The following is a 26,034-nucleotide window of genomic DNA, read 5'->3' as shown; positions in this document are numbered from 1 at the left end:
AGGATGACTGAGGAGTAATATAAGTAGCAGGAAATTACTGAGAAATACTTCTCCTGGTGGAGGATTTTCTTCGTAGATGGCTGGACCATTGTATTTGATAGACCTTTACCTCTTTGTCTAAACTTTTTAGAACTCCTTTATGCTTCTCCTTTTCCCAGCACTCCATGTCAAGAAGTTCCAGAATTTAAATAGATGAGATGAGAAACAGTATTTTCTATTGTTAGCTTAAAACCTTCTGCCTGGTAATTTCATTTCCCCCTTTGAACAGTGAGTAACAGAGAATAATCATAACTTTTCTGATTTTACAGATACCTATTTATCTGTCTGTTAGTTCTTTTTTTGGATTATGAGGCCCCTGTCAGGACTCAGAAATCATCATTTCACTGTTCTTGAAATTCTCTTGCAAACAGTCATTATATATATGTATATATATTGCCAAGCCATTATCATAATGACCATACAGTTACTGGCAAATGATGAGCTGACTTTAAAAAAAAGAAAAAAGGAGGTAAGAAATGTAACATAGGAGGTATCTATAACAAAGGAGATCAATATACAAAAGACAGTTTCTAATATAGATTTCTATTCTTTCTGGTAATACATTATTTCCTGGCCCTTGAAGAAAAAAATTTCAGTACTAAAGAAAGAACTGCCATTTAAAAAAAATGTTCTACCACAGTTTATGTGTAAGTTTTTCGTGAACTTTAATTCCAAAGGAAACTAGTTATATCACCAACAAATCCATTCCAAAACAGATGTTGTTTAGAAATACTCAAGGATGAATTTTTAATTAAGTTTAATTAATAATAATTGCACTTAAATATGCACTTATTTTTAGAAATAAGCATTTTGTATTAAGAGACTGACTGCATTCACAGAGATTTTTGCTAAGACAGCTCTGAACCCAGATTTTGGTGAAAATTCAGAACTAATTATGCAACTATAAATAGCAATAGTTGTCTTTTTGTACAGAGAAAGCTACAAAAAATGCTCAGACACAGCAACTTTGGCAGCAATAAATGTTAGGAAGAAGTTGTACCTAAGAAGGATGTGAATGAGATATTTTATCTCTGGCCTCAATTGGTACAGAGAGTGGAGAGGGAGTTGTAAAGATTTTTTGAGAAATGTTTAACTTTAGAGATGTTTAACTTCATTGGAGGTAATGATGTGAAAAATTATTATGAACAAATAATTGTAAAATTACTTTGGCATTTTATGTTTCTTTGAGGAGGTAGGAGCCATGGTAGAGGTGTTAACTGAACAGAGGGACACACAGCTAAATATAGAGGAGGAGCTAAAAGGCCAGAGGATAGATAATTCATTATAATTAGCATTTATGCAGATGTTAAAGGAAGTTGGAGGGTGGAGGAAGGAAATGTAGTTACATTTTTTTAAGGGATTGGTGCCTATAGGTTTCTGTGGTTGAAAATTCACCATAGCAATCACCTTGTAGTCCTTAGTTGAAATGAAAGTGGAAACGGTAACAAATATTTTGCCCCATTTCCTGGGTAAAACACTTCTTCCTCCTTATCACATAGCTCTTGCACACTCTTTTGGAGTGTGAGTTGTTAGTTACTTTGGGGGTCTCATTTCTGTATTTAGGTTTATTCTTTATTTATTGGAGGGTATGTTAGTTAGTGGAGTAACTTTATTCTGTTTAACTAGCTGCCAAACCTTTTCCTGAAACATTTAGTCGATGTAGGTGGCTTTCTTGTGTTACTGTTACTCAGATGAATAGCTGGTAGTTCTATGTGGATAACTAAGTGAGGCTTAGTACTAAGTATTTCAATGGTTTGTCAGCTTTCAACTGGATTTTTAGGGTCTAGAACTACCTTAATCATTGAGTAGTACATTGTTCTAGACGGCTTGCTGGGGTTTATTTCTGGATGACTTGTTGTGTAAGGACTCAGCAACAGCTCAGGGTTAATTCTTGTGGAACTATTTGTGAAAATAGTGTAATAAATCAGGGGGGTGGGTGTGTAGTGGCAGATTTTGGTGGTTGTCATGATTAAACTAATGAAGAGGCAAGAAGCAGCCCTTGGAAAGCCTGCTGGGATTTGTGTCACCATGGCTGTGGGTTACAGTAGATGGTAGGTTTGAGAGTACTGGGAGGACTGCACAGAGTCTTTTGAGTTTTCTTTGGATTGAGATTTAGGTAGTAATAATGTTTTTGCTAGTGTTTTGGTCATGATGAAGTATGAAGTTGCAGTTATTTTGAAAATCCTTTATGTTTTTTTTAATTATATTTTTAATCTAGTTAGGCTATGGATAACAGAATTAGAGGGGTACCATAGCTTTAAAGCTATGGAATGCTAATTTGGAATGCTAATTGTGTAAGTTTTATGGTTATATAAGGAGATGTGTTGTTGTATGTCAGAAGTAGGCTGAAGATTTTTTAGAAAAGGAAGATGACAGAAGAGCTGAATATATAATTACATACAAGGAAAAAACCTCTTGGCCACACTTTTGGGGGTTAAACCGTGGGAGTTAAAGGTAATAAAAGATATAAAAAAAGAGAGAAACCCCATCTTTTTAGTGGTTGTTTTACTGAAATAGGGTGTTTTCACTTTTCTAGTGAAAAGGTACTTTTGTAAAGGAAATTCAGCTCTGGAGGCTGGAGGGAAAGTTTTCAATCTTTTTCTTCTGAATAAGACAGTGAGAAGAAGATAATGAGTCTTAACTTGGTTTATGTTTGCCAATGTTATTCTATAATCTACTAGAATGTGTTTGTATTACTCTGTAATTACTTATTTTCTAGGACCCCAGTGGGAGAAGAAATAGGGTAAAGTATAACAACAAGATCAGCTGGCTGACAATAATGAGTGTTCAACCAGTCAATCCCCCACTGAGCTTGGATAAGTAGTTCTGCTACTAAGATCTGAAGAGGATTTGTAAGCAGGGCTGGGATGCTGCTTGTTATTTGTATGCATGGAGTGTTGGAATTAGTAATAAAACTAGGATGGAAAAGAGCAAGATTAGTATTCCTCCATGGGTGTGTAAGAATGGATGGAATAGTAGATAAAAAACCCCATAATTATGGTTTGGTATAGCTTGGAGGGCTGACTACATGGTTTGCAAGGGGCAAAGTTTTATGGCTGTCTTGGAAGGCTGCATAAGGGCAGGGCAAGTGTTAACAAGGCAAGGTTAATGAAGAGGAAGCCTAGGCCACTGTTGCAGAAACAGTAAGGGTAGGTTGGATTTTTATCAGGTTTTGAATTATTTCAGGATAATTCAAATAATGCCGGAGTTACATGGAGAAAAACTAGGTCTAGTAGACTTGCACGCAACAATAAATGGTAGGAGGAACTGGAAGATGAAGAGTATGAGCATAGTTTTATGAACTAAGACCCCACTTCTGATTCATTGCATTAAGACAGTACCAATATAAGGGATGATGAACAGGACACTAGCAATAACTGTGATTTTGCAAAATAATTTATAAGGTATTATTTATGGAGGTGATACATGTGAACGATAATAGAGAGGCTACTGTCACTTCCCAGTTCTTTTATAGTTAGGAATCATAATAGCTGACACAGAAAAACACAAATGAAGAAGGGAGCACTCTTTGCATGGAGGTTATGGATTACTCATTTACACTTGACATTTTGGTAGATGTGGGCTACAGAGGAGAAAGATAATGAGCTATACTGTCAGCAGCATTGTGTATAGCAAGGAGTAACTTTGTAAGAGTTGAATGATAAGACAAATACCAAGGAATAGGCAAAAATTTCTCAAGTTAGAGATAGGAGTAGGTTGAAGATCGACAGAGGGCTTCTTTTCACAAAAAAAATTGCTTTTTCCAGATGTTGATGGACACTAAGGTACCTGTAGTGTCTTCATTGTTCCTACAGTGGTGCCTTTTTAGATGACAGATCTTTGTTGTAATCCTAGTATAAACTAATACAAAAAATATGAAGTAGCTGCTTAGTCCTTACTCTTATGACAGGGTGCCTGACTTGACAGCAGTGTTAGTTAGTGGGTGCTGGTTAATTCAAGGCCATAAAGGTGATTTTAATCCTATTTTTGATTTGACACATGACAGTAATATCAGTTAGTTACGTTTTATAGAGGGCACATATTCTCTTGAAATGTGAAGGGACTGGCCTCTCTTAATCCATGCAATCTGTTTTGCTTTATAATTGTCATTTAGGGAGGTAGCTGAACGGAAGATGTGGTAGATTTTTCGTACAGCACCTCATAGGTTTTCAGCTCATCCCCTGGATTACTGCATAAATCTTTTCTAGTTTGTCTCTTCCACCAGCCCACTCAGGGTGCTTCAGGGTCTCCAGAGACCTCCCTCTCCCTGCTGGCTCACCCACTGACCGTCATTAGTTCCTAGCCAGTTCAGAGACTTATCTTGGGTCATATTCCCAACATATAAGAACCTACAGGGATATTAAAAAAAATACTTAAAGCTTTGACTATGAATTAGCACACTACCCATAAAGTAGTTTCCCTGTCAAAATAAAACAGCATTGAGATTTACTTGCTGCTGGAGTGTCTTTCCTGGATCTATTGGCAGTTTGTTTCCTAAATATGTTGCTCCTTTTAACTCTAAATACCTACCTATTTGACTGCATTTAGGACTCTGCAAATCAACTGTCATACTAGAAGTTAAGATTATCACTAGATAAATGAAATGTACAAAGGTGCAAATATGCTTGGAAAAGGTAACATAAAACATATAAATAAGTCTAGCTTCAGTGAATAGATGGTGCCATCATTATGTTTAGATGCTATATAAATCACTTTGTATTCCCAGTCCTAAATCCATCCTTGTTTAACATAGTAACATTCTATTAGATTAAATTAATCACATAAAGATAACAATTATTCCACATTTCTGCCTCGTTTTTGGTTCAGACAAACTCTGTGTTTCATAATCAGACTATGTTTTCACTAGGGATTTATTACAGTGTTAGGTGCTGTCAGTCCAGAAGTTTTAGTTACTATTCAACAAACCAAAAAGCAGCACAACTATTTGAATCAATTACTTGTTATAAATTAGTGATATGCATTATCTGCTGTTGTACTGAGTCATAAGCTCAAATAGAAATTTTGAAGTAACCTCAAGTTACACCAGAAGAGGTTTAGGTTAGACATTAGGAGAAACTTCTACACTGACAGGGTTATCAAAGACTGGAACAGGCTGCCCAGGGAAGTGGTTGAATCTCTGTCGTTGGGTGTGTTTAAAAGCCATATAGATATGGTGCTCAGGGACATGGTTTAGAAGTGGGCCTGGTAGAGTTAGGTAACGGTCGTACTTGATGGTCTTAAAGTTCTTTTCCAACCAAAACAATCCTATGATTCTATGAAACATATAATTGAATTACACTGAAATATGGACCTATAGGTATATAGTTTCCTTTATACTTCAGTTGTGGTTTATGTTCATTAATCTGCAAATTCTGAAAGCTGCAGTGGGTGCTGTTATTCTCACTTTCACAGACAAGTATCAGTGCATAAAAATGTGAAGCAATTTGCTTCATGCCAGAAACCCCAATCCTGGGGTTGCTGTCATGCAACCCCCTGAATTGTTTAGGCTGGAAAAAATCCTTAAGATCATCAAGTCCAACCATCAGCCTAACACTACCCAGTCTACAAATAAACCAGGTCCGTAAGTGCCACTTCTACACAGATTTTAAATACCTCCAGGGATGCTGACTCAACCACTTTCCTGGGCAGCCTGTTCCAGTGCTTGACAACCCTTTTGGTGAGGAAATTTAACATTATATTGAATATAAGCATTACAGGCTGGTCAGGGATACACCTGAATGAAAGGGTTACTTAAAACTATCCTGTCTCAGGACTAGAACCATCAGGGGGAAAATGTATTTTTATTAGCAGAATGAAAGAGCTTAAGCATATTGAGTCAAAACTCAAAGACATCAGGAAAATTGCTGATGAGATGTTTTGGGGAAAGGAAACTCTGAAAGATACATTGTTTTCTAAAGAAAGACTTCCAGAAGGGACTCATAAAAGTGTACAAGTATGTAACCAGAGAACCTGAAAAAAAGTTTGTTGACAAAAAGTCTTGTGAAATGTTTTAGGAACGTTAGCAATTAGAAATGGTTGGAAAACAGCTATTTTAGGTTGCTATTGATTTTAAGATCTGAAATTGCTTTTTACCAACAAATTAAAAGGCAAAGAATTGGTGTGTCATGGTAATAAAATATGTCATCCTAACAACTAGAATGTTTTACGTGAACTATTTAAACCTCTTGGATTTTAAAAACAAAAGACAACAGGATATTATTTCTAGTTTTAAGTTTTAATTCTTTTTTTCTGAAAAGAAACAAACAGTGGTGATTGTGACATAGGTCTGCAGAGTAGTTTGAATCTTCATTTGCATCAAAACTTTCATCATCCAAAAGTTTAGGCCATTTCTGCTCTTAACATGATTGGTAGTACTACAGGGAAGTGAATGAATGAGAAAAATACGTATATTACTCCTTCCATTACTTTCTTCCATATAAGAAAATAAATATGTTTCAGAGTTATGAGAAGTTGCAGAAGCTCTAAAGAATTGAGAGCAAACAATTCCCAGTTAGAGCAATCCATTAAGAACTGTTGAAAGCAGACCACCTACACACCGTTTCTGACAAAGAGGGAAAAAGATATTTTTTCAGTGCTGTAACAATTCAAGAAAAAGTATTAGAAGCAAAAGATCTATATGACTGCAATAGTTACAGATTTTTTTTTAAATAGTTTATCCTGAATTATTGGTGATAAAATGTATTAAGCTTTGAATGTATTTGTTAATGGCCTTAGATAGATAATGAAGTGCCCTTTAATGAGTGGTGATGCAGGTACTGCAGTGCTACTGCAAGTTAGGCAAGTAAATCTTGATGGAGTGGAGAACAAACCAATGGAAAGCTACTAATGAAATGACTATATTAACCTAGATGCTCTTCCACAAACCACAAGATTAAGTTACTTTACTACTGTGCCCAAAATACTCGTTATAGAACCAAAAAGAAACAAAAAATTGAGAGATATTGCTGTTTCTTTCAACAAGTGCAATACAATATCTAAACTTCTTAGTTACAGGAGAAGAACATGAGGGATGATTTAGAGAGGGGCTAAATTCTTCCAGTTGTAATCTGGCAGCTTTAGCAATGACTGGCAGATCCAACCAGAGATGCATTGGATTTTAAACCTGACAAGAGTGAATGCAACTCATAAACACGGTCTGCAAGATGTCCACACCATTTGTATCACAGAATATGGCCCTGGTTCTGCACTGAAACAGAATCTCTTGTTTTGTCCTCAAAAAGGTAGTCAACTCTAAAACCATTTCTGAATGTGATAACCACAGTACAAATAAAAAGGGCACCACCTGGCACTTCCCTGGATAAATGAAAGATTTAGCATACAACATGGTGGTGGTATTTTCATGGCAGTGTTTCAGGCAAACAAAGCAGCCTAACTTGCAACTTGCCCAGAAAATAAACAGCAAGGTTGCCAAGAAATGGTTACTATTGCTAACGATACAAATTATAGACAAATCATTTTCTGTGAGCTCCTAGATTATGGTCATTCAAATATGAGTTTGATTTACTGTTGTATTCATAGTTAGTGAAATAAAAGGAATTTGATTCACGGTGCAGATGGGAGAAATATCTCATAATCACACAGGTGTCTGCCAGGACAAACTAGAAAGCAAATTTTGTGAAGTACTTGTATGCTAACTCAGACTGACGTTCTTGCACCAAAATTCTTGACCTCCAGCTCCAAAATTTATGCCATATGCTTGCTGGTGGTTTTGAGGTCTCATGAGTTGGAGGGATAATTGACAACAGCAGTTCGGTGCTGTGATTCACTCTTTCAGTGCAGGATATATGCCCTGGTTCATGTGTCACCTCATTCTGTCAAAATAAACAGATCTTTGGCAATAGCTGTCCTCACTGTGTGGTGTGAGAGATCATCCCCACGGTGTGGTTTTTCAACAGTCAGGCAATATCACGATGCTGTCTGTTGAAGCATGTTTATAGGATTCCACCAGTCTTTCACATGTCAGGGATAAGGCACACTGACATAGCTGAGATAGGAAACCCTCTTAGGTTTGGTCACAATTAATCCTCTTTGTACATTAGACGGTTTTCTGTTTCCTTTGGGATACTCTGATCTGTGTTTTGAGGTGTAGACTTTCTCCTCAGTATAGCTATTTGTACATAAGTGCATCCCCATATGTTTTTCAGCCATAATCCTGGTATGTGCTGTTGATAGATCTTGGCAGCTGAGTATACAAGTCATAGAATATGTATGTGTCAGACCTATCTGAAGAAATAACCCATGTGCAGGTGACAAAGAAATGAGTTCTGAATAAGAAAATTCAACACCCTAGTCAGATTTTTGCAAAATTGATATATTTGCATTATATAGCTACATATATCCTCATTACCAATACAGGCTGGGGGATGATGTGATAGAGAGCAGCCCTGAGAAAAAAGGGCTTGGGGTTACTGGTGGACAAAAAGCTGGACATGAGCCCACAATGCACGCTCACAGCCCAGAAGGCCAATTGCATCCTGGGCTACATCAAAAGCAGTGTGGCCAGGAGATCAGGAGGGGTGATCCTGCCCCTCTGCTCTGGTGAGACCTCACCTGCAGTGCTGCATCCAGCTGCGGAGCCATCAGCACAACAAGGATGTGAACTTGTTGGAGCAGTCCAGAGAAGGCCACAAAAATGACTGGAACACCTCTCCAGGCTGAGAGAGTTGGGGTTGTTCAGCCTGGATAAGAGAAGGCTCTGGGGGGACCTTATAGCAGCCTCCCAGTTCCTGAAGGGGGCCTGCAGGAAAGCTGGGGAGGGACTGCTTACAAGGGCATGTGGGGATAGGACAAGGGGCAATGGTTTTAAACTAGAGTAGAGTAGATTTAGATTAAATGTTAGGAAGATGTTCTCCACTATGAGGGCGGTGAAACACTGGAACAGGTTGCCCGAAGGGGTGGTGGAAGTTCTATCCCTGGAGACATGTAAGATCAGGCTTGATGGGACTCTGAGCAACCTGATTGAGTTAAAGATGTCCCTGCTCACTGCAGGAGGATTGGACTAGATGACCTTTAAAAGTCACTTCCAACCTGATGCATTCTATGATTCTGTGATATCATAGAATCACAGAATGGCCTAGGTTGGAAGAGACCTTAGAGATCATTTAATCCAACCTCCCTGTCATGGGCAGGGACGCCACCTCTCGACTAGACAAGGCAACACATGGGGACCGAGCAGGAATCAAACCCGTGACCTCCGTGTTGTCATTGTTATCAGCACCACACTAAACCCACTGAGCTAACCGGCCCCCTTATATGTAATATACATGTATGTATGAGGCCATAAAAAGAATTTTTTTCCAAAATCAGACTTTTTAAGCATTTGCTGGCTGGGCAGGATTGTTTTCAGTACTTTCAACACAGATATCTTTATCAGACCTGGTTGACTTAAGGACCCTTTGTTGTCAAAGCAGATTCAGCCAACGTAGGTAACATAAGGTAAGATTTATTTCATCTTAAAAAAGTCACTTGAAATAGGCTGGATCAGTCTAGCGCTAGAAATGCCTGTTTCTCTTAATTTACTAAAGAGGGACTCTCCATTGATGAGCTCAGTTATGTCTAAAATTAGGCAGGAGGAATTCCAGCCATACTGCTGACTTTGCTGCAGATTGCTGGCTAAGATCTTCCATACGCAGAACAAATTTTGGGTCTAATTTTCTGCCGTACTGCTGTAGAACTGTTATCTGTGCATGTGTAAACCAGGGTAACTCACTCCTAATTTTAAACAGAAGTTAAAACATGTTGGTGTTTTGTTTTTGTTTTTGTTTTTGTTTGTTTGTTCTTTTTCTTTTTAAAAAAAATTTCAATTCCTGTGAAAGGTGAAAGGTTCTATATACAATTGGGCCCACTGGCTCTCATTTGGGACCTCAGCTCTGCAGTAAGTATTTAACGTGTAATTAGCATCGATTCCTGACCAGTGTTTTCTGCTTTGCCAGTTCCTAGCCATCAGTGCTATGTTGGCAATGGCACAGAATATAGAGGTACGGCAAAGACGACTATTGCGGGGCACAGCTGTCTGCCTTGGAACTCAGACTTGCTTTATGAAGAACTTCACGTTGACACCGTTGAGAAAGCAGTACAGCTTGGCTTGGGGCCATTCTCTTACTGCAGGTGAGGAAAGTTCTTGTTTGTCCTGTAGTTGTAAATGAAGAGATGGATGTACTGAGGAAAGGAGAAGTGCCAGGACTCTCAAGGCAGGTCTTATCCTTGTCTTGGAAATGCCTGACACAAGGGATACAAGTGTACAGAAGACAAGATCTGATAGATAGGCTAAATCAATAGCGGGGCCTGCCAAGAGAAACTCAGACAAAATTAATGTTGAAAATTCCAGATCCTTTTTTCTTGCACCATAGTGCAAAACTTCTCTCATAAATAACTATCCCAAAGGAGGAAGAAATGCAGTAGCCAAACTGAAATGGTAAACTTTTTATTCCTAATTCTTAATTTGTGAAATACGTAACATAAAGGAAAATATTTTCAAAAGTGAAAAGTTATTTGAAAATGAAATATCAAAGCACCATATTTCAATTATGTTGAAATGGGATGTCAAAGTTCTTTCCTGGATTTCTTCCAAAGCAAAGTTATTGCCAAATAAGATTTCACAGTATTTCAATTTTGATTGAACCACATATTGATAAACTACATTTCTGCTGAAGTTTTCTGTTCAGCTATAACAAAAATAACTTGTGGTATATGGGTTTGTGCTTTTGTCTTCATCACTTTATATTCCCCCTATCTCTGAGATCAATGGATATCAACAAATAAAGGAAATGTTTCTATTTAGAGAGAATATTAGAGATGAGCAAATGCAAGAAATGACAATCTTTGGATGATTCTCCATAAACTACTGGCTGATGTCAAGGTTTTGGGGATATTTTAAGGGGTTTTTTTGGTTTTTTTTGTTTGTTTTTTTTTTCCATTGAAGTTAGACTAGTATTTCAGGAAAATCAGAATGTACCGTTCTTCCTAATTTGTTTGATGATAAAGAGCATGCATGCATGGTGAAAGTATCTCTTCTTCTCTGTCTAACATGAACTAATAATAAGCAGTTCCTACACCCTCCCTTAAGCCAGATCAACTTGCTTTCAAAGGCTTGGTCCTGATTCAAGCACTTGAGTATGAGATTTATGGTGTCGCTGCGCAGTATGGCAATTTATCGGTCACATATTTTATGCTTTGATAAAACTCGATGCCTTCAATTTGCATCATTTAAGCACAATATTCACTTGCGGATTTGAAATGCAAAGAACAAAATGGTGTAGGAGCTGATGTGTTCATGTTCTGCAGAGCTGAGAAAAAAAGCTTTTCACTTTTTTTGTCAGCTTGTACCAATTTCTGGGATATCTCTGCTACACTATATAATCCTGCAGATATTTTCTTCTTCAAATAGTCTAATTTAGAAACATTGTTGGCGGAAGATGACTCAACCCATGTTGCTTCTTCAGTTCTGAGAATTTGAAAGTGCTTTAATCTTTTTTCTGAAGAGCAGTCAGATTAAAAAGAAAACAATATTGAACCTTAAAACAATACTGTTTCTGATAAATCCAACTGAAATTAGAGTTACTGTTTATCTGGTGCCTTTTCTATTTTTCTTGGTCTACTGAAGATCTTTCTGGGTCTTCAAAGTTTCTCTATATTCTTGGAGGAGTAAGATGGGCAAATTTCTGGTTATTTATAAGACATGGATAAAGACAATTAGGCTGTACCATGAAGAAATCCTAATGGAATCAAACCAAAACGTGTTTAACAGCAAGAAAAGGCTAAATCGTTTCTGATATTCCTTCCCTGCCCCGCCCCACCGCCCTGTTTGAGGAATAAAATGTTTTCTTGAGGTAATCTTTCACTTCCTCAGACTCTCCTGGGATTGTCAGCCTGAGCTTCTCAAATTAATTTTTGCTAGCTATTTTTGTTATAGATTTTCTATGAATCTACCTGAGTTGGAAGTTCCTTGCTTAAAAAAATCATCTAAAAAAGGAATCTCTCCCATGGGATTTAGTCCTGAAGATAGCTGAGCTGATACCTGTTAAAGCACTTTACTGTGGGCTGTATTTAAACCATTTGAACATGCTCATGTATCCAAATACTTCTAGGCAAATTTTACAGGTGTTTAGTCATGTGTCTGTATTTCAGGTCCTAGAGAACTTTAGACTTGTTTAGCTTCAAGCATGATGAATCCTACTGGAAGGCTGCTCAGCCATTCAGGGGTTAACGGGTGCTTCAGCGCTTGGTCAGATGGCTCAAATGTTGAGAGTCCTCTGCACGGTGCAAGAGGAAAAAGCAGAAAACCTCTGGGAAGCTTGGAACAACACTGTGTTTAATGTTTGTAATTCACTCTCCTCCTGAATTAATTAGAAATCCAGATGATGACGAGAAGCCATGGTGTTACATCATGAAGGACAACAATTTGTCTTGGGAGTATTGTGATATTCCATCTTGTGGTATGTATGGGCTCCCTTAAAATCCACGTTATGAATGAATGAAGAAAGATTTATTGATACTAGAACAAGTTTTCGCTGTGTAATTTTAAATGTTCCCAGGAGTGTTGAATATTTTACTGTTTGCAGTAAATCAAATGACAGCAACAGGCTTATTTTGCATTTTTTTGAGTTGTGATACAATCTGTGATTTTTGTCCTGAAATAGCAGCAGTGTCACACTACTGCTTTCAGTCACAATCATCCCAACATCACCAAATTTTCTGCTAGAGCATGCAAGATGTCAGAAATGATTGATGCTTTGGTACAAATTGTCATCACTCAGGGAGTTACAGGCTCAGAGAAGTGAATGGGCCTCTGTGAACAAATAGAGGACTGGACCATGAAGATCACATATGAGACCTAATAATGAATTTCAAAACCCAAAGGTCCTGCTCTTCCCTTAAATTAATGTTTATCTGTTGTTAATATTGAAGCTGACCTTTAGAACATAATCTGAAAAGTCAGTTTATAAAGCAGCCCTTTTATTTCCCTTTTATGGTTCTAGTGTATTTGAGAGATGATACTAACACAAGTGTCCTAGTCCTTGCTATTGCAATGGGAATTAGATATGAATATGAAATGAGTCTGGAATCCAAAAATGAAGATGTGATGTATGATGCATTCTCTTGTGCCTTCTTCTTTAGTGAAGGTTATATTTGTACTGTCTTGGAATGATCACAGGTACATTTAATTTATACTATAGCTTACACCTATAGCCAGTGTTGGGAACAGTCTATTCCAAGCTCACAAGCTTTCAGTCTTGCAAGTATCCTGAGGAACTGAAGGAGATTCTGTTGTATGAAAATGTTTCATGGTTATTTAATGAACCTTTCTTTTAAAGATTCCTGTAAAAGTTCCAGTCCTTAGAAATCACGAGGATTTACAATCTGATGCCATATCTCCTTATATCTCAGCAAGCAGGGAAAGGAGGCCACCAGTTCCAGACAGCATAGATACTTTTGCAGTTAACAGAAGACCATGTGGGAGAAGACACAAAAAAAGGAGTTTTGTGAGACCTAGGATTGTTGGGGGATCTTCATCTCTGCCTGGATCTCACCCATGGACAGCAGCTATATATATTGGAGAGAGTTTCTGCGGTGGAAGCCTTGTTCAGACTTGCTGGGTTGTATCGGCAGCACACTGCTTTGCTAACAGGTAAACTCGCCTGTGAAAATGACAGTAGGTCCTGTCCTCCTCACAGACAGTGTCTGCTCACGACTTACAACAAAACTGAATGGAAACAAGTAAGAAAGAAGATGGGATTACAAAAGTGTTTCAAAAAGGAGTTTCTGGTAAACTGAATGCAGTTCAGGAGCTTGGAGTTCTATTACATCATAAGCCCTTATCTCATTCCTTAAAGAGTCTCAAAGAAGCTAAATAACATGACTGAAGGAATAACATAGGGTGGAGCAGGAGATAGAAAGGGAACTTGCATGTACAGGCATCTGCAGGTGGATAGAAGTATTTCTCAGTTATGTTTTTGAACTTTTATGCCTGCTTTGAGATATAACAGAGATGACTATGCTCAGTGCTGTGTTCTGCTCAAAAAGGCTCAAAAAGAGAGAGCCCAGCAATGATTTATTAGAGATAATAAATTACAGAGTGGGCTGAGCTTTACAAAAAGCCAGAGAGAAGAGCTGAACTGTTAATTTTTTTGAGGCTGACTTCCCTGGGAGGTGTTTTGAGGCTTTTTAGAGTTTTTTATCCCCCAGCTGTGTGTTACTGGAGAAGATATTGACTACAGGATGCCCTTACTTTATTCTAAGTATTTAATTTTCTACAAATACTGAACACTTTCCCTGATTTCAGTTTCATCACATTGATGGGAAAATATTACATCATTTCATAACCCATTATTCCTTTGCATAGTAAAGAAGCCAAGAGAAACAGAAAACCTCATGCCAGAATACATACACTGATAGCTCACAGAGCTAATAACACCATTCTGAATGCTGTACTGAAGCATTTGGAGCTCGAGCCACAACGCGTTTGTTTTTTAAATGTTGTGAAATAGCTACTAACTTTGGCAGCTATTCAGGACATTTCCACCCACTTCCAGCTGGTGGTTTGGTACATACATATTCTCCGTAATCGCTGCATTGTAATTTGCACTCTTCCGTTTGTTTAGTACCTCTGTTAGCCACAATTTCAACTGTTTTCCACTAGGAGACAATAGATACCTGTGCAGCTAACTTGACTTTTTTTCTAATTTCCTTTTCCAATACCCTTTGTGTTTTACTTCATTTCCTGAATGAAACACCTGGAAGTCATAGAAGGACTACTAAGTGCCTTTAAAATCTATTCTAAATACTAGTTTGGGAAGTGAACTTCCACCCCGTTTTACAGGTTCAAGATCTGATTTTCAAGGGAGTTGGTTTACCACTACCAGAATACTGAGAAAATCATAGAATCACAGAATGGTTTGAGTTGGAAGGTGCCTTCAAGATCATTTAGTTTCAACCTCCCCTGCCAAGGACAGGGACACCTTCCACTGGACCAGGTTGCTCAAAGCTCCATGTAGCCTGGCCTTGAACACTTCCAGGGAGAGGGCATCCACAACTTTTCTGGGCAACTTGTTCCAGTATTTCACCACCCTCATAGTGAACTTCTTCTATACATCTAATTTAAATCTACCTTCTTTCAGTTTAAAGCCATTACTCTTTATCCTATCACTATATGCCCTTGTAAAAAGTCCCTCTCCAGCTTTCCTGTAGGCCCATTTTAAGTACTGGAAGGCAGCTATAAGGTCTCCCTTCTCTTCTCCAGGCTGAGCAGCTCTCTCAGCCTGTCCTTATAGGAGAGGTGCTCCAGCCCCTTGATCATCTTGACTGAAGAACATTTTATTGTCCTCTTGTTTTTCAGCCACAAAAGTTTAAAATTTGCCCTTTGCTTTGATAATTATAAGCATAGTTGTTGCAGGGTAGCTGCCAGCTGTCTGAACTGCAACTAGTTAGAATCTCTTTCCTTTAAGTACCTTTCTCTTGATCATTGCTTTGTGCTTGATACTGGAGGAGATTGCACGGTGCTTTAGTATCTGATGGGCACTGGCGATGCACAGAAGCAGAAGCAGGAAAACTGCAATGATGTTGACCGCTCTCCATCTGTTCATGATACATGACTGCAGATATTTTCTATTTCAAACAAATCATATGAGTACTCTGACGTTAAAGACACTTGCTAACCATACTCATTGTAGACTTACACATGTACAGTTCAAATTGTTTTTAAAGCAAGAGTGAAATTTGAATTCTGTTGTTTTCAAAGCTAGAGATTTTACTGTCTTTCCAAACACTTCCTGATTACTCGCAGATGTCTTCTTCTTCCCAACTGTTATGCTGGTTCTTAGCTATCTGTCCTAAAACACTGAATATGAGAGGACTGCGGTCTTTTTAAAGTAAACATACAATGGCTAGAAAAGATGGTGTGGATTACAAAGCCTGTATTCTTCTCTGAGTGTGGTTTTTCCCATTAGATCAGTGTGCTGTTGGAAACTTCCTCCACCAAGCTGGTTTTGATTTTAGAGTTCAATTGATTTAACATAGATCAATCTAATCTCAGAGCAGAAATAGTGATAGCTCTTAGGTGGAAGCTGCCCAGATGCTCCCGTGTTGTCCTTTGTTTCAGCACCTTTAAAATCTTGACCCAATTTTAAGAGCCTGGTTTCCCAGAGAAACAAGATACCCACCGCTGACTTGTCTTTTGGTCACTCATTTTTCCCCTCAGTAATTTTTTACTCATGGATAAAGTCTGACTGAAGTTGATTCAGTTAAGTTTCCAGAGTAAAAAGCCCCTGAAGATGCTTGTTGGCCAGGCAGCATCTGGGCAGCAGTGCCTGTGCTTGCCTTTTCCTTCTTAAGGAAAGCAGCAGCCTTTAATTAGGCTAATCAGGACCTGTAGAGTCTGGGATTCACTGTAACATTAGTCAACCTTTCTCCTTGCTGCCAGTAGGTAGGAAGCCTGGAAAACAGGTCCAGGGCATTATGAGAGGGTAAATAATAGACATGACGGGGGGCCTGAGGTTGCAATAGTTTATGGGACAACCAGTCATTGGAAATTATGCTTCATTTGTCCTGCCAGAGAATTGCTTGTTGTCTCTTGTATATTACAGCCCACCAAAATCCACTATCACAGTAGTTCTGGGTCAGCATATATTTAATAAAACGACTGATGTGACACAGACATTTGAAATAGAGAAATACATCTTGTATCCTGAGTATTCTGTGTTCAACCCTACTGAACATGATATTGGTGAGTATTTTTGTCCTTACAGTTTTATTTTCTATTTATTCAACTTAGTTTCAAGTTTAGTTACTCTGTCAAAAACTGCCTTCATAGTGGAAAAATGTAGATATTAGGAGAGGCTTTTGAGCATGGAGGCTTCTTAGTTCTATGAGAGTTATAACAGCATCTGGAAGCTAGACAAATTCAGATGAGAAATAAATTGCAGATTTAAAATAATTACGATAATTAGCCTTTGGAGCAATTTACCTAGAAGTATGGCAGATTTATCATCACTTCAAGTCTTTGTGGAATTAGGCATTTTTTCAACTGAACCAGAAATTGTGGGCTTGATGCAGGAGTTACTTGGTAAAATTCTATTGTCTGTGTTGTATAGACGATCTGACTAGATGAATATAACAGCTCTATCTGCTCCAAAAAATCCATGTTGCTAAGAATCATTTTTTACACTGAGATAGATCTAAAAGTCAGCTGTCTTATCAGTCAAAAGTTAAATGCCCTCCTGATTGACCTTATAATAGTAGTCAGAATGACAATGGAGCAGCTTCTTATTTTCTGATTTGCTCTTGTGGAAGGTGGCACGTCAACCCAGGGTACCAAACAGTGTGAGCACTTTGAGACTATTTAATAGGCTGGCATCAGGGATATTTTAGGTCAGGCATTTTTGCTCTCAAGTGGTGAATATGTTCCACGTTGCAGCAAAAAACATTCAGATTCAGTGTTGGTGGCAGCTCTGTCACAGTGTACCAGGAGATGAACTGGATTTGGGGTATTACTCTGCTCTGAAATATCCTGCTGTAAACCACTGCTGGGAGTAATGTCCCAACCAAGGGTCAGCTGAACATGGAGCACTTAAGGTGAGCTCAAGCGCAAAAAAACCCCAAGCAGGCAGAAACTGGGTGGGGGGAGATGTGGGGGCACGTTCTGCGGGGAAGTGTGGGGGATTCAGAAACAGGCAGAGTTGGTGGGAAAGAGGAGGAAGGCAAAGAAGAGCGAGCAGCTAAGTGTTGGAGCGCTGTTTGTGTGGGCTTCTCAGCCTGAGATACTCTTTATGTGTTCCACAAAGGCCAAAAAATGTAGCCAATAAAGAAGTAAGACTACAGCTGTGCTCAGAAAACCTGGAGCTTCCAAAAGGTGTGATGTGAAGCTTAAATAGGTGTGTCCACATTACCTCAGCTCTGTCCTCTTTGAGCAGCGTGCCCAACCCCAATCTGCTGCCCTTGTTACACCAAACACAAAGCCCCCTCTGTTGCTCTACAGCCAAATACAGTGAGTTTGCTACAGGGGAGCCAACATTACTGCTGGTTTTGACATCTCCTTTCAGTACCAAGCTCATGATGTGCACAGCTCTGTATTTACACTGTTTTCAGCCCCATGAGGGGACAGTAAAGGTTGTGTAATTCTTTGTAGCTTTCGGAAGCTCGGTTTTGAAATATCTTGATTTTTTCTTCCTTATTTTTCAAGGTCTTCAGGTTTTTGCTGAACTCAGTGATAGCAGAGCATGAAATACATCAGCTCTTGCAGTAATTAGGGTTTTTAATCAAATTGGAAACAGGCAAGTGGCCAGGCTTTCAGAAGCAGTGAGCACTTGCACATCCCACTTATTTCAGCTGAAAGTTGTGGATATGTCACTGTTATTTAACTTTAAGGTGGGAGGAGACATATGTATTTTCTATCTTCCCCCTTCTCTACAAAGGCAGTGAAGCAATAAAAAGGCAGTGAGCACAGCATAAAATAAATATACCCACAAGGGGCGTAGCTGAATGTTTCAGCCTTCAATTTGCGGTGAAATCAGGTGCTGTTGAGATGAGCCTGTCTGTCTTTGATTGAAATATCTTAATTAAGAGAGGCTTAGGGGATAATTAAAGTTGTATCTGAGACCTATTGCTGCCATTCCCATTAAAGAAAGAGAACAGTCACTTTATTCTTCCTATTTCTTCTGTTTTGCAGCTTTGATTAAGCTGAAGAAGAATGGCCAACGCTGTGCCGTCAAGTCCCAGTTTGTTCAGCCCATCTGCTTGCCAGAAAGTAACACTGTTTTCCCCGATCAGTTCAAATGTCAGATTTCTGGATGGGGACACAGGCATGAGAGTAAGTAAAATAAGAGTTGGTGTTTGCAGAAAAATACAGTGATGATTAAAACTCAGTGCTCAAGTATGTGTTATACAAATGTGTTATACAACTGATAGTTTGGTAAAATATTTTTCCAAGGGACTTCTGATGGCATTCTTTTTTACCCACCTTTAGATTTTTACAGAATTTACATATGAAATATTCATCCTGAACTTCCTTTATAGTCCTTGGAATTTGTAGTGTGGTTCCCTTGACCAAATGTTTGTGTCTGTTTTAGAATGAGACGAGCTATGACCTAGCCAGATTTCCATGGAGAGGAGCAAATAGCTTAGTTTTAGGTGCCAACAGCTTGACACCTTAGTCAAGTGAATCCTACCCCTGGTTTCTCAAGGTAGATATCAAAGACTGAAAACCAAACACAGTCAGCTTACTACTCTGATAGAGGAGATCTTTACCTTCACCAAGCAAGAAACTGGAAACATCTACAGAAGAGGGCCAGACAGACTTTGGGCTAAGAAGTGCTAACACCCAGCTTAAGAAAGGTGGAAAAATCCTCCCCATCCTTTCAGATGAAGTATTTCACGATTATGAGGCTTGGCCATGCTGCTTCAACATGGAGATAACAGAGACCCATGCACATAGATTAGAAAGTTGCCTCATTTTACTTAAGAGATTTAGAATAAGCAAATGTTTTTCTGGTCTAAATGTGTAACTAAAGGCAAAAAGAGGTAATGGTGTATTTGATAAGTTGATGATTTAATACCACATCTGTAAAGAGGAGAGGACAGGAGTGCTGGGGGACTGTTCCAGAGTCTTTAGGACATGAGAGAACTCAAAGTGGATTAGTGTCTGGACATGGCATGCTGTTGTTTTAAAGGGCATGGAGTCTGGCTGGAGGAGGAGAAAGTGATCTGATTCCTGGAAAAATTATTATTTTTTAAAGAGATCCACAAGATGAATATTAATTAGAAGTGTTAAATTTTGTTCATATGCCACATTGTGCATTGTGTTTCCATGTTACACTTTCACATTCTATAAAAATTATCTTCTTTTCCTCTCTGGGAATTTTTTAAAGATATAACTGGTTATTCGCATGTTCTGCAAGAAACATTGGTACCAATTGTTCCCGAGGAGAAGTGCAGAAGCCCTGAAATTTATGGAAGAGAAATCACTGAAAATATGTTCTGTGCTGGCTACTTCGATAGCAAATCTGATGCTTGTCAGGTAATGTTGTGAGTCATCTCTAGGCAGAGAATATAAAAGTATACTATTGCCAGAAATGTTGCAGTGTTACAGTGCTTTTGACATTACAGTGTTCCTAAAGAAAAGAAATGTTCCTAAAGAAAAAAAAATTATGTGACTGCAGTGTTTGCTTCCACCTTCTTTTTTTAACTTGTTGAACATCAATTAAGTTCTACAAAAGGGTATAAAACCCTCCAAGGTGTTATACTCTGGAGTTGTTTAGCCTGGAGAGAAGGAGGCTCAAGGGAGACCTTGTCAATTTCTAAAACTACCTGAAAGGAGGTTTTAACTAGATGGAGGTTGTTCTCTTCTTCCAAGTAACTAGAGATAAGATGAGTGGAGACGGCCTCAAGTTGTGGCAGGGGAGGTTTAGATTGGATATTAGGAAAAAACTTCTTCACTGAAAGAGTTGTTAAGCATTGGAACAGGCTGCCCAGGAAGATGGTTGAGTTACAATCCCTGGATGGACCTGGCATTGCTTGGTCAAACTTGATTTTACAGGTCTTTTCCAAGATAAATAATTCTATATTTCTATGATTCCTCCTACCTTCACAAAAGGCAGTGACTATGTGCTGGAGGGTGAGTTGCCTTAGCTCCTGGTTGAGCCTGCAGTGTGATGGCAATGGTTTGCTGGCCAGCTGGTGGGGATGCCCTGGCAGGCCAACCAGCATGTGCCTGTGTGGAGCCAAATCCCTAAGCTCCTGCCTTTTGCCTGAATGGAAATAATTATATCTGGGTAGGAGGGTGGAGAGCAGTGGTGAGATTTGGAGGAGGAAGAATGTGAGTTTACTATACTATGGGATTTAATGGTGTAGAATATTAGTCAGTTGGAAAAGGTGTTTCATGACTTTAGTTCTTCATGGAAAGACCTCATGCTCTTACTACTTTGCATCTCTTTTTGAATTATGTCACACCTTGCCTCTGAATAAGGAGGCAGAATTGTTGTGGTGATAGATGAGACTATTTTTTCAAATGAAGGATCAGATTATTCCTTATATAAACCTTCAGATTTTATCTTCAGTTCATTTTGAAGGAAGAGGGTTATACTCTACTAGCATAAATTTGGGAACAGGCAGCACTTAACTAATAGTTGGCAGTGAGATTAAGTAAAGCAAAGAATATCATGTATAGTGTATGCTGGAACCCCTATAGAGATCATAAAAGTGTTCAAAGAAAGGTGTCAAGAGTGAAATGGAAGCAGCCAGCAGTGGCTCAGGGTTTCTGGGCCAGGGCTGAGAAACGATTGTAGCTATTGGCTGCAAGGGTTCATACTAGCCAGAGCACTAGAAACTACCTCACTTGCTCAATTTTTCTTACCTTACTCAGGATATACAAATTTAAGACACAGCATTATAACCAGTTCTTGCTCCCTGCCCTGGAAAGACAGAGTTGATCAGGAATAAAGGAGAAAGAAGAAAGGGGAAGAGACAAGCATAAAGACATGTGATCTGGAGAGAGTTGCAAAGTCTGAGAAACAGTGATTTAGAATCACAGATGTTGCTTAAGAATCATGCTCATGAGATGAAATAATTTTTAGTGAATCAATAATATTTTATCCTGTTGTCAGACTTCTAGTATGGTCTGAGAAGACATAGTGTAGATCTCTTAATGTCACAACAAATGTAGCTGACTTCTGAGTTTTCTTACTGTATGCTTAGAAAATCAAACTGTAAACCATCTGTTTCTATAAAAATATTTAAAGACCAAGAAATGCCAAGCAGATAATGTGTTCTGCTTGATTATTTTTAAAGATTTTCTTGGAAACATTTTAAAAAAAAAAATAAATTAGTGCACTTGATACCAAAATTGCAATCAATGAGAAGTTGTGGAGAAATAAGGAAGGTTCTGATCTTAAATGCAAGATTTCAGTTGATGTCCTTCATTGATCACAGAAATCTCCTAGTATAAAGGCAACACAGTTTTCCTTCCTACTTTGATCTTGAAATATTTTCTTTCTAAATAGAAAAAAAAGATTTCTGCCTAGTCTCAAATAACTGGAGTGGTGGCTCCTTTCACCAGCATTGTTTACGAAGCTGCATTTTTCTTTTCATTTCTGTAGAAAGACAATCTAAGAGTAACAATAATAAAGCCCCATTTCACGAATGTTTGCAAGCTTTTAAGTAAGTAGAAGTGTTCTAAATTCATCATTGCCGTAGTGTGTCATCAGACATTAGTTTGGTCCTATTTTTGGTTTATGGTTTTAATGACAAAGTAAATGCTCAGTAGCATCCAATTCAACAGATGCAAAAACCCCAAATGCCACATAAAATTATACCATCCCACAGAGACATGGAAAAGTGTGTATGTACGCAACACCTTTCTCTGAAAACTTTCATGATCTGACAGTTGCAATAAACCGCATTAAGAAGCTCTCCAAATATCCTCTGCCTTACGTAATCCATCCATGCAGTGTCCATATCACCATGTAGCATAAGGCTCAAAGGCTTGCTTACTCCCATTGAAGGTGACTCACATCAACCCTGCTCTTCAGTAGGTGTCTGAATCTGAAAGAATTTCAGATTTTTAAACAAAATCTGGTCTTTTGATACTTCTACTCAATGTGGAATTACAAAACCCCAATGCTATTAGATCTGAGTATGACTAAAAAACCTTTATATAATGCAACTTCAATAGATGACTGTTTGCATATTTATTTTTTTATGTGTAAATCTCACATGCAAACATTCTTAATTTAGGACTTTCCCAAACTGATAATTTTCTGACAGGCTTCTATCACATTAGATAATCTTTGTTTAATTTTAACACAGGGAGATTCTGGTGGACCTCTGGCCTGTGACAAAAATGAAATCTCTTACCTCTACGGAGTTATCAGCTGGGGAGATGGCTGTGGCAGAGTCAACAGACCTGGAGTATACACACGAGTGACAAACTATGTAAACTGGATTAATGAGAAAATAAGCCCCCGAAAAACTAGTTGAACAGTTGAATATGTTAACATTTGAAGCAGGGTTCAGTAGTCTTTTGGTTTCATTAATGTGGCATAAATATTTTATTACAGGCTAGTATGAAAACTGTTGTGGTAATTCTTAGCAATTCCAAACCAGACCACCTGAAATAGGCCTACTCCACCTGATGTCAGCATCCTCGATCTAGAATTTTAGGGCTGTGGATTGCTCAGTATACGAGACTATGTTTACTTGGCTTAATAAAAAAACGTCAAAACATGCTGAGACAGTGCACCAAAATCTACAACTGTTTTTCAGCTTGGTGGATTACATAAAAAGTTATCTGAATGTGTTTGTGCAGTTTCTGATGGAGCTATCATCCCCTAAACCAACCTGTAACAACATTGGCCTTGTATTTTCAGATGAGATAAAAAATAAACAGGAGGAGAACCAAAAATGAAATCTCCTCCCCCTCACAAGCGATGTCGTGAAGTTCAGATCGAGAGACACCAACAGGGCAATGTGGGTGAAGCTGCTCCTCAGCTAACTGCAACAAACCAGGTGTTGATTCAAGCAGACATGGAAGCACATTTTTATGTTCCACTGACGTAAAATCAGGAACACGCTTCAGAGCTCTGCTGAATCTGGTGTGCAATTTTCCAGAAAGGTTAAAGCAACATCTCCTTAGAGCACAAAAATGTTGGAAATCAGAGTACCTGATTTCAGGCTGATGCAGTTAGGACCTTTTGCAGAGTGACCTGCTCCTCACCCTGAGCAGAGCAGTGGCAATACTTCACCTTGATGATAAATGCCTAAACATTTCTTGAATCTGTCAGTGTTATGGAGATGTCTTAGATTTTGTACTAACAAGTTGTTCAACTGTTTAGATAACTCAGAAAGGAGGTTTCTCCTAACATATTTTTAAACTGGGTAGCTAGGGGAACAGCTTGACATTTTCATTGGGGATGTGGCAATATCATAAACCACAGGCTTTACTGTCATTGTCAATGGAATTGTTATGGGAACAATCAAATAAATTATTACAATATATAGCTGTTTAGAGGCTGTGGACTCAGCTATGTTAGCAAAAAAGGCAGAAAATGATTCCACAAAATAATAAATCTAGTCTGATAAATAAAAGTGGAAAATTACAACTTTTTTTTTTTTTTAAATACAGGAACCTTTAGCCAGGTCAGATGTGAACATTTGAAAGTGTTGATGTGAAATGTATTTCTTCTCTGATAGAGAACCTTTCTGAGTTCTTTTACATATTTCAAGCAAAGCCATGCTTTAAGACACAGTTTTAAAGGGGTACCTAGATACTCAGGTGTGTGTTTTGTTTTATAATACTGGTACTGCCTTCATGGTTTCTTAGTTGTGGTGAGTGGTTTCCACAGTTAAAAGAAACTTCGTAAGGAAAACCAGCCAAAACCTGAATGTGTGTAAGTACAAATATACAACAATGCTAATCTAGAAAAATTATGTTAACTGTTTAATAAAAACGTTTACCCTCTGTTTCTTGGACTTAGTCTGTTATGTATACAGATACAATTAAACCTGTGAATCCCTCTGTAGGTCGTTTAGCAGGTTGAGAATTGGTGAAAAAATGAAATAACGCTTCTCTGTGCTGGAAGGCATCTGAAAAGCTCTGCATAAGCATCAGTTTCAGCTGGTAGTGCTCTCAGTTTTATGGAAGTGTCACACAAATTTCCAGTAGACAGACGTAAGAGCTTAGACATGAATTTCAGCTATGAATACTGTGAATACTAAGATCAAAGTCTTTAGTTTGTTTTTCTGAAGCACTAAACACTAGCTTGAAAAATTGAGAACCACCTCTGGAGTCTTGATTCCAATCCAAGCTGAAAACTCTTCTTGCCTAGCTTTGCCTTCCTGGACATTTGGAGTACGAGTCTGGCTTGCGTAACTCCATGAAATGAATGTGACTGTGTGACAAGACTGACTGTACCTGCTGCTGAAAGACAAGTCCTAAATCTGCCTAAAGGAACTGTTTACCCTTCTTTGGAAGGGATTCATTTGGAACAGTTTTCCACACAAAGCTTAGGCCATTCCGAACATCCATATCTATTCTGCAACTTCAGCTTCACTTTGAAATTTATATCCGTCCATACTGTGCATTATTCTAATCGGATAGTTTTGTCTCATATATATTGTCTCAGTCTTGTGTTGCTATAAAGGTGTCTGTTTGATAGGAAAGGTGTTAGACTTGTTTCTGACAATTTGTGTAGAGCTTTTTAGCTGCCCTGTTTTCAAAATCTATGCTGCTTACATCAGTGTACAGCAACACCAACAAAATCACTAAAATGTTTTTAAAAAATATATTGAAAGTTCACATGAAACAGTCTGTTTTCTGCCCTCAAAGGTCTAAAAGACAAATCTGCAGTCGACGCTGTCGTGTTTTGAATGCATTAAAATTATTTTGTGACTTTCAAAGCAGCCCGTTTGTCCACTGTTACTGCATTGATTTGGTGGAAATAAATTTCATTATTTGAGCATCTGCTGTATGATGACGAGCGCTGTATTAAACCCACAAACCTACACTAAGGCTGGCAAAGAAATGTACAGGTTAAGCGAGGTCCTTGCCTGACCTCTCATAGACCTGACGTGGGTCACATTCCCATGGGGCACTCCAGCACATTCTGCCTCCTGCTTTTCCCTTGAGCATTACTTCATGGAAATTCATCCTCTGTATTTTTCTCCTCCCTTTAAGTGCTTATTGCTTTGTTAAAATGGAAATCCAACTTAAATTTACTAGTGAAATTTTATCTGATATTTTTCCTATATTGAAAATGAATTAGATTGCAACACCAGTTGAACAAACACGTCCCTAATTCATTATGAAACATACTTAAATATGGTTTTATCAAATTATATGTTATCCCATGCAAACTGACTGATTCAAAGGGAAGAAATAATTGCAAATATGTAAAAAACCCATCTATTATGCTATTGAAAGTAAAATGTGCTGTGGTGCTGTTTAAAAAAAGCTGAAGAACTAATTACCATCAAAGAAGATGCAGCAGG

At 38.3% G+C, this 26,034-nt stretch overlaps 1 protein-coding gene across 1 annotated transcript in view; it reads left to right on the top strand.

The window, feature by feature from the left end:
• The window catches only part of HGFAC (HGF activator), a 41,328-nt gene extending 18,303 nt beyond the window's left edge, over positions 1-23,025 (top strand). Inside the window, exons 8-14 of the mRNA XM_009866149.1 lie at positions 9,993-10,167; positions 12,409-12,494; positions 13,447-13,687; positions 16,641-16,780; positions 18,722-18,862; positions 19,920-20,068; positions 22,855-23,025. Of these exons, the coding sequence (XP_009864451.1) occupies positions 9,993-10,167; positions 12,409-12,494; positions 13,447-13,687; positions 16,641-16,780; positions 18,722-18,862; positions 19,920-20,068; positions 22,855-23,025 (1,103 nt within the window). The remainder of the gene's footprint in view (positions 1-9,992; positions 10,168-12,408; positions 12,495-13,446; positions 13,688-16,640; positions 16,781-18,721; positions 18,863-19,919; positions 20,069-22,854) is intronic.
• Positions 23,026-26,034: the final 3,009 nt, after the last annotated feature.

The sequence above is a fragment of the Apaloderma vittatum genome, unplaced genomic scaffold (genome assembly GCF_000703405.1).
Source record: "Apaloderma vittatum isolate BGI_N311 unplaced genomic scaffold, ASM70340v1 scaffold2363, whole genome shotgun sequence".
Taxonomy (NCBI): Eukaryota; Metazoa; Chordata; class Aves; order Trogoniformes; family Trogonidae; genus Apaloderma; species Apaloderma vittatum.
Note: the sequence above shows the minus strand (reverse complement) of the source record. Positions and strands in the feature narration are given on the sequence as shown.